Source organism: Carica papaya, chromosome 1 (assembly GCF_054855325.1).
Source record: "Carica papaya isolate Zhongbai chromosome 1, ASM5485532v1, whole genome shotgun sequence".
Classification (NCBI taxonomy): Eukaryota; Viridiplantae; Streptophyta; class Magnoliopsida; order Brassicales; family Caricaceae; genus Carica; species Carica papaya.
Window position 1 is genome coordinate 3726123 of NC_142309.1, and position 13378 is coordinate 3739500.

Sequence of the window (13378 nt, forward strand, 5' to 3'; positions counted from 1 at the left end):
AGTAAAACACTGTCCTTCAGACCTGCATTGTTGCTTCCTCTGGCATTGCCTTCAGCAGTAAGCTTATTCATTCCTTCCTTCCTCATGCCTTTATTGTACATAAGGATGGAGAGAATAATATATAAAGTTTTGAAGTTAATATGTTGGGGATGAGTGGGAGGGTGGCTGCTCAGGCTGAAACTGGAAACATTCCGGTGGATGTCAAGACACTTTTCTCTATTCGTAGCCAGCTTTTTTAGATTATTCTCTATGTGTGCTCTAAGAAAGGATAACTATTGGATAAAAGTTGGATTTAATTGCATTAACTGAGTAGTATTATTCAAATTTCCTGTACTCGTGAATAATCTACGTAACACTCAAGTAAGAATAACTATCAATGAAGCTAAGGACAATTTGAAAATACGGTGATGACTCCAAAAGTGTTTGCAGGATTAATGTAAATACCAGGAGAGAAAAATGAGGAGAATCTCGTACCACAAGGAGCTTGTGCAGTTATGATGTATGGTACACCAAGATACTCTTTTGCAGCATTAGCAGTTAAGGAAGGAATATCCTGCAATCAAATTAACTATAAAGTCAGGATTAAGGACTTTATGTGTATGACCTGAGCTTCTTAAACCATATTAAACCGAACAGATGAACAAAAAGAAAAGAAAACAAGGCTTCTAAGAACAGCAACAAAAACAATTTAGCAACTTAAACCAGTACTTGAAAACCAAAAAAAAAAGATTGCAATTCAGAATTTCAATATTGGGCATCATTTGGAGAAGAAGATGAAAGTGATTGTGATGATTGTTTGAGAAATAACTGCTTTTTATAATGTTGGAAGTCAAATATAAAGGATTAGTGAAATTAGAAGGCATTAGATTCTTATTTCTTTATTTCTAAAATTAATTCATGATTTAGTTAAGACAGATTTTGGCTGGTGATAATAAATATGATACTGCTGTTTGCATATTCACAATTGATAATATCATTTGATTAATTTGTGCAAAATTTTTATTTTACATATACAAATTCAAAGTTTAAAGCCAGAAATCCAATATGATCAGTTAATCAAATATATTACAACTATATTCTTCAGATACTTCAAAAACATACTTAATCAATAATACCCAAAACTATATATAAACTTTAAGTTAGCTAGAAGCTGGTTGTTTTATATACTTACAACTCTCCCACAAAAGCTGTGAACCACTAAAGAGGTAAAGGCTTGTCGCCTTACCTTAGAAAATTTTGTTTTGAAAGCTGTTTAGAAAAATGAATTATATTATTCATTTTGACGAGCTATTTTCGTACTAACAATGCTAATAAAGTTTTTGAGCTATCAAGTAAATCATATAATGAAGGGCAAAAGATCATCAATAAAAAGATAAACAAATTGAAGATTAAGTGTAAATTTTCTATAAAATCTATTCATCTTCTATGTAAAATAGATAACTAATGGATTATAATCCCTTTCAACTCTTGAAAATTCCTTTAAAAAACGTGACTTTCCAGAAAGTCATCTAATTTATGCTTTAAAATTAAAACATTGTGTACAAGAAATTCTAAAGAAAATAAAGTTTTTTAAGAAAATTAAAACTTTGTTCAAGAACCAATTAGCTTTCTTTTCCTGAAAAATCAATTAGATTATAAACTATAATGCTTTGAAAATATTACATAAATATACATATCTTTTTATATATAGCATAATGCTTTAAAAAGATTACATATATATATATATATAAACTCAACAAATACTGTCAAAATTTTTAGAAGGAAAAAAGGGGCTGCAAAAGACCATCTTAGAATGACATAACAATCGCGTCTTAATTTGTATTAAAATAAGCAGCGAACAAATGAAGTCTACATTTTTGGGTTCCAGCACAAATTGCATGTAGAAAATATTATAATTAGAAGAATAAATTAAGATTAAAAATGATTATTTACAACTGTTATGTGCTGTAAATGGATCCTCCATTTACAGTTGTTATGTGCTGTAAATAGAAGGAATCACCAACATGTAACAAATTTGTCTTCAGAAACAGAATTTTATTAGGTTTCTCTCCAGAATTTGTTAAATTGTTAGGGTAGTAGACTTGTATATATATGTGTGGAAATCATTCATCAAAAGAATGAAGAATATTTTCTCTCAATTTTCTTCATGGTATCAGAGCCATATCTGATCCAAAAAGAAATTGATATCAAACCTTACTGAGCCATAATAAAAAATGGCCTCGGGTGAGCTTCCATCATCTCCACCAGAAGTTTCTTCTGGTTCTTATCATCACACAGCAACAATCAGAGCTGTGAGTGAACTACCATCATCCTGTATCACAAGACATAAACTCGATGGCAGCAACTTCTTTCAATGGTCATCGTCTGTCCGTCTCTTCATCCGCGGAAGGGGGCGTTATAGGCACCTCACTGGCGAGCTCATGCCTCCTCCAGCGTCCGATGCAAATGCACAAACCTGGGAGATCGAAGACAGTATGGTCATGTCCTGGCTCATTACCTCAATAACTCCTGAAATCGGAGAGAATTTCCTTCTCTACGAAACTGCTCATGAAATCTGGAAGGCAGCACAAGAAATCTACTCCAACAAGCAAAATACATCTGCAATATTCGAAATCGAGTCAACTCTTCATGACCTTCAACAAGGAGAACTCAGTGTCACCCAGTATTACAGTATCCTTAGTCGAAATTGGCAGCAGATGGACGCCTTCGAAGAGCGTCACTAGAACTGCCCCGAAGACGCGAAAAACTTCAAAGTCTTTGTGGAATAAAAGCGAATCTTCAAATTCCTGCTAAGGCTAAACAAAAATCTCGACGTGATTCAGGGACGTGTACCACCTCTCTACCCACAAAATCCATCACCAGACAAACTTTTCTTGGAGATTGAACCTGAAACCTCACAAAAGAAATCAGAACCAAAACCTGTTATAGAAAGCACATTACCTGCAACGAGTGAGTTACGTGTCTATACAAAAAGAAACAAAGGAAAAACACCCGAATCATCCAAGTACTGCCATGAATTCCCCACTGATCCAGATAACGTAATCTCTGTACTAACTCTTGATTCCGTTGATTATGATATTCTTATTACTTTGAGGAATGGCACTCGAACATGCACCAAACATTCTATACAGGATTATGTTTCATTGGACAAATTATCCTCGGAACATCATGCTTTTGTGAGCAGGATAGACAGCAGTTCACCTGAACCCAGAACAATACATGAGGCCTTGGAAATTCCAGAATGGAAGTTAGCTGTCCTAGATGAGATCAGGGCACTTGAAAAGAGTGAGACATGGGAACTAACAGATCTTCCTCCAGAAAATCGTCAAGTAGGGATGCAAATGGGTTTTTACAACTAAATATAATCCAGATAGGAGTGTGAACAGACTTAAGGCCCGCCTGGTAGCCAAAGGCTATACATAATCATATGGTATTGATTATCAAGAAATGTTTGCACCAATTGTCAAGCACAATACTATTCGAGTACTCCTCTCACTTGCATCTAACCTTGACTGGTCAATGTATCAATTAGATGTAAAGAATACATTCCTTAATGGCGTTTTGAAAGAAGAAGTATATATGAATATACCACCAGGGTTCGAATTAACTGACAACTCTCAGAAAGTGTATAAATTGAAGAAATCACTCTATGGCCTAAAACAATCTCCAAGAGCATGGTTTAATAGATTCACAAGAGCTGTAAAACATAAAAGATATGAACAATGTCAATCCGACCATACATTGTTCGTCAAACATTGCATATCAGGTAAAAAGACTATTTTGATTGTATATGTTGATGATATCATTCTTACAGGAGATCATCTTGAGGAGATTCAAAAACTTAAAGAATTACTGTCCAAAGAATTTGAAATAAAAGATCTTGGAGCATTAAAGTACTTCCTCAGTATGGAAGTAGCTAGATCAAAAAAGGGGATCTCAGTTTCTCAACGAAAGTACATTCTGGATCTCCTAAAAGAGATTGGGATGCTAGGAAGCAAGCCTGCTGACACCCCTATAGACTCAGTCATCAAACTTGGATCCAGAATCAGTAATAAAATGTTTGACAAAGGGAGATACCAAAGACTTGTTGAGAAACTTATTTACTTGACTCACACAAGACTAGACATCAGTTTTGCAATAAGTACAGTAAGTCAGTTCATGCATCAACTAATAGAAGATCACATGAGTGCTGTGTATTGGATTCTGAGGTATCTCAAAAAAACATCAGGACAAGGTTTATTCTTTCAAAAAACATACAGAAGGGATGTTGAAATTTACACGGATGCGGATTGGGCAGGTTCTACAAACGACAGGAGATCTACATCAGGATATTGTACCTATGTTTGGGGTAACCTGGTTACCTAGAGAAGCAAGAAACAGTCTGTTGTGTCTCGCAGCAGTGCAGAATCTGAATTTAGAGCGCTTACTCATAGTATTTGTGAAGGTGTATGGTTGAAGAGAATACTTGAAGAATTAAAAGTCTTCAGCAATATGCCTATGAAAGTATGGTGCAACAACCAATCAACAATTACTATGGCCAAAAATCCAGTACATCACGATAAAATTAAACATGTGGAGATTGATCGTCATTTCATTAGAGAAAAATTGGAAGATGAGACTATAACTCTGATGCATATTTCAACCAATCAACAGATCGCAGATATTCTAACTAAAGCTCTTCCTAAGAGAACCTTTGATGACATAATATCCAATCTAGATTTACTCAACATATACGTAAACTAGATTGAGGGGGAGTGTAGAAAATATAATAATTAGAAAAATAAATTAGGATTAAACATGGTTATTTACAACTGTTATGTGCTGTAAATGGAGGAACCATTTACAGCTGTTATGTGCTGTAAATGAAGGGAATCACCAACAAATTTGTCCTTAGAAACAGAATTTTGTTAGATTTCTTTCCAGAATTTGTTAGGTTGTTAGGGTAGTAGACTTGTATATATATGTGTGGAAATCATTCATCAAAAGAATGAAGAATATTTTCTCTCAATTTTCTTCACTGCACATTCATCTGCATCTCTTTCTATATAGCTTATGCAGTGTTTTATCCTGTCATTTACAACATCCTGCAACGCATATCATCCCCATTAAACCTAATTTAAACAACTAATTGCTCTAGTTACACAACTCATAAACATAAGCTTTCAAAAGCCAGGTGGAAACCCATAAAGAGCGAGGGAACTAATTATCACATTACTAACCCTAGCAACCTAAAACTGGAGAGAAGGAGAAAAGGGAGAAATTATTTACAAATGGATATGATCAATGCAAAAGATAAAACTAGTTAGAATGGCAGAATAACGTCACTCAATGCCGTGTTACTCAATAAATGTTGGCTGCTTCTGTTTCTTGAATCTTGTTTTAAACAATCCTAAAACACTATTATGTTAAATATAGGGCGTCACAAATTCTATACCTTGAGAATCAGAAACTTCTGTTGCTTAATGAGCCATATGGGTATTAGACACATTCTGATCCCTTGAGCTCTTAAAAGACAAAATAAACCATAGTCCAACCTGCTAGTAGGCCAAGGTCTATCTCATAACAGCACAGGTCTGGTTACCTAGAAATACTACTTGATGGTGTTCTTGGAATTGGAGTATGCACTCCTAATAAGAAAGTATATAAATTTCTAACGGACTGCATTCTCAATTAAAAGTAGTTATAACTAGATTAGGAACTTTAATCATAATTATTTGATCAAACTAGTGAACAACACTGCAAATCAGAGATACATTTTTGGAAACTGGTGAAAATCAGTAATAATAAGGATGAAAGTTTTCGTTTTAGTTTTAACTAAATTAAGAATGCAGTCAATCGGGAACTTTTGTACATTTGTTAAGAATGCTGTTAACTGGACATATATTGAGTGCCTTTATATAATATATATATACAAATAAATACTGGTTTCATGGAAATATTGGGTAAAAGCTTGATTTAATTGCATTAACTGAGTAGTATTCATATCCCCCGTACTCGTGAATAATCTACATATTAATCAGGTAAGGATAACCAAAAATAAAGCTAAACACAATTTGAAAATACAGTGATGACTTCAAAAGTTTTTGCAGGATTAACGTAAATACCAAGAGAGAAAAATGAGGAAAATCTCATACCACAAGGAGCTTGTGCAAGCCAAGAGGAGCAGTTATGATGTATGATCTGCCAGGATACTCTTTTGCAGCATTAGCAGTTAAGGAAGGAATATCCTGTGAAACATGCAATCAAATTAACAAGGCTAGAATTTTAATATTTTCCATAATACCTTCAACAAAATGGTGCAGCCATTAATCAATCATGTAGATTAAGGTCAAGGGTACAAAGCAAAAATATAGTAAGTTACCTGATGCCAGTGCCGTCCAGGAAAGAGAAAAAAGGCGCTTACTATCACACCATTTGCTCCTTGTTGAACACATGAACCAAATGCATCTGTTATTGATGGTTCTGCCAACTCCTATTTATTTGGTTGGTTTTACAAAGCCCAAGATTTCAGTTTCATGGAATTAACGATGGCACGAAATGTACAGAAAATTCTGTCGATCCAAAAAAATAAGTACACCAAGTCAACACAGTACACACACTAAACTGAATAAATAGCATCAGAGCTAAAGAATTGTGCCCATCATCTTTGCAATATTACCTTTGGGAAAAACATCTAGATAACCAAATATGGGCTTTAAGGAGTATGCGCATAACAAATAACAATACGTAGCTATGAGTATCTCGAGTGAGCTTCAAGACCAATTGCTACTTTATAACAGCAGAGAAACAAAGTAGAAAACCAAGTGGTCACAAGTTACAACTTCTTAATCTCTGCACCTTTCCTAAAACATAAAATGGTATGATTCGCATCCTTTTCAGATCAAACGAGCTCCAACGAGAAGTACAATTTCTAGCTTATGGCATAACTAATGATACTTCAATAAATTAAATGCCTGTTTTTCAGAAAGACCACTGCAGAACATCTGCAAGCTGCCACCATCATGAGAAGAATATCGTAGATCACAATATGGGCAATTGCTTTTCCATGAGTTTCTTGTAAAATAAACAGAAAACTAGAGTATGTACATCTAAAGCAACACCGAAGAATGAACAACCAAAACGATCTGCGCCAAACAAAGTCAAAAGTTTGATCCAACTGAGACGTAGACAACATAGAGAGCCAAACCAGAATATTATTTGAAATTTAAATATCATATTATAAGGACAATGACATCACTCACTGTCCATACATGATCTGAGATCTTTTGGGAAAAATTTTTGCAATTGATCATTAAAGATTGAGAAGCTTTATGGACTAACTTAACTCATCTTACTGGTAAAAGATTTTGCACATTAGAGATATAACTACAAGAACCTCAGACTTCAGAATGAAACAAGGATTATAAAAGAAAAGGATTCTCCTGGGACATTTGAGCATGTAAACAAACTGAAAATATTGACAGCGTGAAATTTCTAAACTATAATTTTCTAAAACACGGTCTTCAAACTGTTAACCAACTGAACCATAAGAAAATCAAATTTTGGAAATGAATATTTGTGCACAAGAAAGGCAAGCAGGTCAAAATTTACCATATGAGCAGGCTCCACAATTTGAAACCCAGTTTTATATCTGAACATGGCAACAAATTCATCTGAAATTCACCATAGTTGAGACACAAATCAGAGAAGCACTTAAAGTCGAATATAATTAAAAATAAAAAACAAAGAAGAAAATTTGGAAAAGAGCTAAACTTCATTTTGTACTTAGCATGAGATTGGATTCTTTTCGACCCGAGCTATGGTCGACAATGATGATGCCATCTTGATCACGTACGCCATGTGGGTACTCTAAATATTCCATTTTCATCTTGATCATCATTTTCCACAATATTTTACCATGTTTAACTGTATGTAGTTACAATTAAAAGCCTTCATATACTGATTATTATATATATATATATATATATATTGATAGTAATACTTTTCTGATGTCTAAGGAAATTAATCAAACACTAATTGCACCCTTTAATTGAAATGCCAAAATATATAATTAATTTTTTTTAGAAATAATGTATGATTTTGACTCAAAGAAATCTGTACATTAAATTTTTATCAATGTCAATTTTAATTAATTTTCCGTTGGAGTGGGACTTCCACTATCCCCAACATCATACTTGAGATCTAATAGCTCAAATATCAAGCTCTCATCACGTGCAAGGTCTACGAATACCTCCTAAAACCCACAAACACAAAATCAATCATTCACAATTGTTGATAAGTATGCAAAAAGAAAGTTTATTCTTGAGGGAGAGAATATATAACAAAAGAGGGATAAAGATAGCATAAACCAGGAGCAACCTGATGATCAGCAACTTGGCGAATGCTACTCACATCCTACAATTAAGCCAACGAGAAACCAATCACCAAAATGTAACCATATCAATCAACTAGGATTACAAAAAGAGGAGCATAACATCAAAACTATGAAACCACTTAGCAAGCAAACAGTTAACCTAACCTCAAACCTGAAAGGGAAGGTACTAGAAATTGCACCACCCAATAGAGGCCTTTCTTATTAGAAATCTCTAGACATCTTTACGTTTAATAAAAATTTCCCTTCACAAATAAACCACTCGAAAATATCAAAAACCAGTAATTTTAACGCAAAAGAAACTATAAACTGAATTAATTGGATATGAAAAAATTAACACGAAAAACAACTTGAATCGCCCAGCATTCATATGAACAAACCCAATTAGGATATGGAAAATGAAATTAACTTTGAGATTCAAGGAATTAATGGAAGAAGAGTACACAGAACATTGAGAAGCAGAGAGTAAGATAGAAGTGCGGGTTTAGCTGTAGAAGTTTCTAAAAAGTTTCACCTTTTCATAGGTTAACTGAGATGTGTCTATGTGAGCCACCTCTGCTTGATAATACGACAACAGAAGGGGTAGAAAACAAAAACTATAAATAGTACCATGGCAAGGTATAACATATAAGGCAGAAATAAATTTGTTCCCACTGTATACATTAACTAGGAGACTACCCAGCAAAGTGTGAATATAATATCTATTTTTTGTGGTATCAATATAGGTTTATTTAAAGTCAAAAATTAAAGGACAAAAGATTATATTATTCAAATTCTTTCTTGTTACTAAGTTCACAAACCATAAATTCCATAAGATATTACCTCATAAAGAAGCACAAAGGTATATGTACATACATAAACAATAAGACTTAAAATTCGAAGTGGTGTGTAACACCCGAATAAAAATAAAAAATTTTATTTATTTATTTTTATTCTTATTTATTTATTTGAATTTTTTATTTAATTTAATTTAATTTAATTCAATGAAAATAAAAATAATAATAATGATAAAATTGGGTAAAAATATTATTTGGATTTAATTGAAATTGATTTTAGGAAAAAGGGGTGAAAATTTAGATTCTGGGAGTGTTTTTGAAAAGAAAATCGGAAACCGGGAGTCAAAACGCAATTTAGAAAAATTGTGCCACGTCAGCACCACGTCAGCAGCCACGTCAGTGGCCCGGTCAGCAGCCCTGGCCAACCAGAACGCGCCGCGTGGCAAGACAACGCTGACCAGGGAACGGGCCACATGGGCGATCCGCGTGCGCGCGATCGGACGGCCCAGATCCGTTCCCGCGCACACGGACGGCCTAGATTGCATCGCGATGAACGGCCCAGATTTAATCCCAATTAAATTGCGATCGAACGGCCCAGATTCAAGCTTGATGGACGGTCGAGATTAAAAGGCAAAGGGTATAAATACCCCCACCCACACCTGACCAAAGAAACCCTAGCCGCCAGTGCTCGCCGGAGAAGAAGAACCAAACGCTGGAGGAGCTGACCGCCGCCACCCGCCGCCGCACCGAAAAAGTTTCCGACCGCCGATCGAGGTAATTTTTCTCCTCCTTGTTCGTTTTTCAACGCTGAGTCCGCCTATGGCCAAACTGGAGCCAAACCACCGGTCAAACAGCCGGAAAACCGAGCCGAAACCCAGCGGCGCCGTCGTCCCCGGCCTCCGTTTGATGCAAATTTTATACCACTGTGATCACCGTTCTTTTCTCTACAGGTTGATCGGAGCCAAACATCAAAACGCGACTCACGCCGGAGGAACCGCCGCACCCGAGAGCACCGCCACCGGTAAATTTCGGTTTTTCGTGATTTTTCGGCCCACCGAGGGCCCTAGGGTTGTTCTATCGCAGGGACCGATGCAAGCGTGGCCGAATTCGGCCGAAAACGGCCAACCCGAAGCGAATCGCCGCCGCAAGGGGCAGCGCCGTCGCCGAAGCCGCCGTGCCGGATTCGCGATATTAGCCGAAAGGGGCCCTAGATCTAATTTGGGATTTTTTGGGACATATGCAGGTACCAGTAGTGCGTTTCAGTTTCCCGAAAAAAATTCAGGGAAAATTAAGGACAGCCTGTAGGCGCACTGTAGAGCCGTATTCAGACCCCGAAATAAGTAAAGACCCCTCACCCTATTTCCTATCACGGTATTAAAGCTAAATAAATAATTAAACTGTACTGTGTGACTCTATAGATGTATAATTGATTAAAGTTGCCAATGGAGCCCGAGTTTGATACTGGGTTGGTCTGCTATTGTTTGATTTAATTTCCAGTATTAAATGCAGCATGATGTTTGATGTAATTATATTATGGTTCCGTATGCATGAATCATGGTTTCTTTGTTATGGTCGGTATTATACTTAACCCGATACTGTGTTGTCTTGTTTGGTGTTCATTACTGGTTTACATGTTGTGTGTGCTTGGATGATTGAAACTAAGAAAAATGACAAAAAGGTTATGTGAATTGATAAGTGGGTAATGTGGACAGCCTGACTAGATATCCTGGGAGATGGTGGACGGACCGGGTCCGTAGGGAACCCTACCGGGAACGTGGTCTCTCATACCGGACGGGGTATGGAGACCTTATGTGTTTTGGCGCCCATACCGGGCGGGGTATGAAGACGGCCCGTTTTACTCTCATACCGGACGGGGTATTGAGGTTTATGATTTTGGTGCCAATACCGGACGGGGTATGGGGACGGCCATGGAATCGGATTATAAAGGTTAAGGGTTCACGGGTAGCGGGACCCCTATGGATCCCCATGGATACTAGTAGGCTGGTAAATGAGGAAAATGTATTGTTTAATTATTGAAATGCAAAGGCGTGGTAAGTATTCTGTTATACAGTTCATATAATTTCATGATGATGATAATGTTATTATTTTCATAAGTTGTTTTTATGAATCTCACCGAGATAAATAGACAGCAAAGATTTTTATGTTAATAAACGAGTTTATTATAAATTATGCTCGATTGGTCTTTTTTGTGTTTTCTACCCACCTTTACTTCCGTGGCGGTGAGATAGTGTGATGTCTTTACTGGGCTGGTGTATCTCATTCCTTATTTAACCATTTCAAATCAGGAAGACATTGTTCCCGAGCCCGTTCCGCAGGAAGACGGCGAAGGGGAAGCCTAAAGACTTTGTAGTTATATTTATAGTTCTTATTTTCGAGTATCTCTTTTAGTTAGTTTATTGTTTTATATTTTGAGCACGTTTTTTATTTTTTTGTGTAAGGGATGTTAATCAAAATTTTTATTACGCTTCCGCATTTGACATTTTTAATACACATATTTCATTCTAAATTTCCGGAGCCGTTACATAGTGCTTCTTGCAAGGACTACTAGTTGAAACCAAAATCTGAGCTACAATACTTTCTGCTTTATAACTTTTTACTCTCTTTGCTTGTACTTTTGATCGTTTTTGAACATCATCACTCTGAACTCACCCGCATTCACTGATGACCCAACTGTCTCACTGCCCTCCATCTCTACTTAATATCAGTATCATCCTCCATTTGTTGCTTAACAAATTCTATATATATAATTCCATCTCTTAAAATTCTATTTATATAAAAAATTCCATCTCTAAATTTCATCAGATGTACTTAACAAATTTCATCTCTACATTCTATATATATATATTAAAATTTTGATATTTAAAATAAAATATGAATGGGATGAATATGAAAAAAATGTTTATATTTATATTTTTAGCAAGAATATAGTTTAAAAGAAAAAATTTGATTGAATAATAATTAAAAAAAATATTATTTTGTAAAAAAAATGATAAAAAATAATAAATTAAAAAAAATGGAAGGAAGCTTTTAAATATAAATACCATAGATGATCATCTATCAAACGCTATCCGAGAACCACCAGAGAGGGTCCAGTCGGGCTGCATTTGCTTCCTCCATTACCTGTTTCTTTTTTTTTCATCAAAAAAGCATATCCTCTATTTCTAATTTTAGTGAACCATTCTGTTTTCCCCAATCTCTACCTCCCTTTTCCATTTTCTCTACAAGACTCCTACGATTTCAAAACCCTAGCCCGCCTTTTCGTACATATATTTCTCCCACTGGTTTCTGGTTTTCAATACCATAAACAAAAACTAAAGGATTTTGGTTAGCTAGTCTCGGAATTAAATTTGATTAGAAGATCGGAGTTCATGTTCGGGTGGGAGCAAAACAAATGAGTAATCAAAATTTGCAGACAGAGGCGTTCATGCACTGGTTGGTGATCGATCAAAAATATGCCAATAAGACATGAAATATTCTGCCCAGAGACCCAAAATACCTCCGCTTGATGAATACAATAACAGAACCGGTAGAAAAGAAAAACCTAATTTAATAAGATTCAACATAAGCAAAATTAATAAGTTTGAAGTAATGAGAGGCAGAAAGAAGTGTACCCAGACCAAGCCAAAGCAGAGAGAGTAGTATCAGTGAAGTAGAAGTCTCTAAAAGTCTGGTGTTTTTATAGATGGGCTGCAGTGCGTCTTTGTGAAGCCACCTCCGCATGATAAATATGAGAAATATGAGGGGTAAAAAAGGAAAACCACAGATTGGGCTGAAAAAGAAAATTAAAAAGAAACATGTTTGTTTATACAGGTTAATGACTTTGTGGTGGGTTTTTGTGCTCTCTAATTTTATCATCTATTATAATACAATCTTTTGACGAGAACACAAAGTTTGATTTAAATCCACAACTTCTTATAGAGAAAGATATTATACCAACCATCCATTCGAAAATTTATTAGAGTTTATATTGAAATATAAAATACAAGTTCATGTTCAAAAACTCAAACAAGCATAAAAGTTGCAATTTTCTAACGAGAACACATGAGAATACATGGTTTAATTAGAATCTACAATCTCTTATAGAGAGAGATACATAATAACCATCCAGCCGAACATTTATTAGAGTTTACATTTAAATATAAACAATGGGTTCATGTTCAAAAGCTCGAACACACTCAAATATACGTTAAGAAACCGAGCCACAAAAAAG

General features: G+C 35.5%; 1 protein-coding gene across 1 annotated transcript in view; it reads right to left on the bottom strand.

The window, feature by feature from the left end:
- LOC110808966 (uncharacterized) overlaps positions 1–13378 on the bottom strand; it is a 74437-nt gene that overhangs the window by 43154 nt on the left and 17905 nt on the right. The window contains exons 10-17 of the mRNA XM_088214889.1: positions 12780–12880; positions 8519–8616; positions 8175–8394; positions 7765–7905; positions 7591–7652; positions 6362–6472; positions 6135–6227; positions 475–553 (exon numbers count right to left, since the gene is read on the bottom strand). Coding sequence (XP_088071015.1) covers positions 475–553; positions 6135–6227; positions 6362–6472; positions 7591–7652; positions 7765–7879 — 460 coding nt within the window. The 5' untranslated portion in view covers positions 7880–7905; positions 8175–8394; positions 8519–8616; positions 12780–12880. The remainder of the gene's footprint in view (positions 1–474; positions 554–6134; positions 6228–6361; positions 6473–7590; positions 7653–7764; positions 7906–8174; positions 8395–8518; positions 8617–12779; positions 12881–13378) is intronic.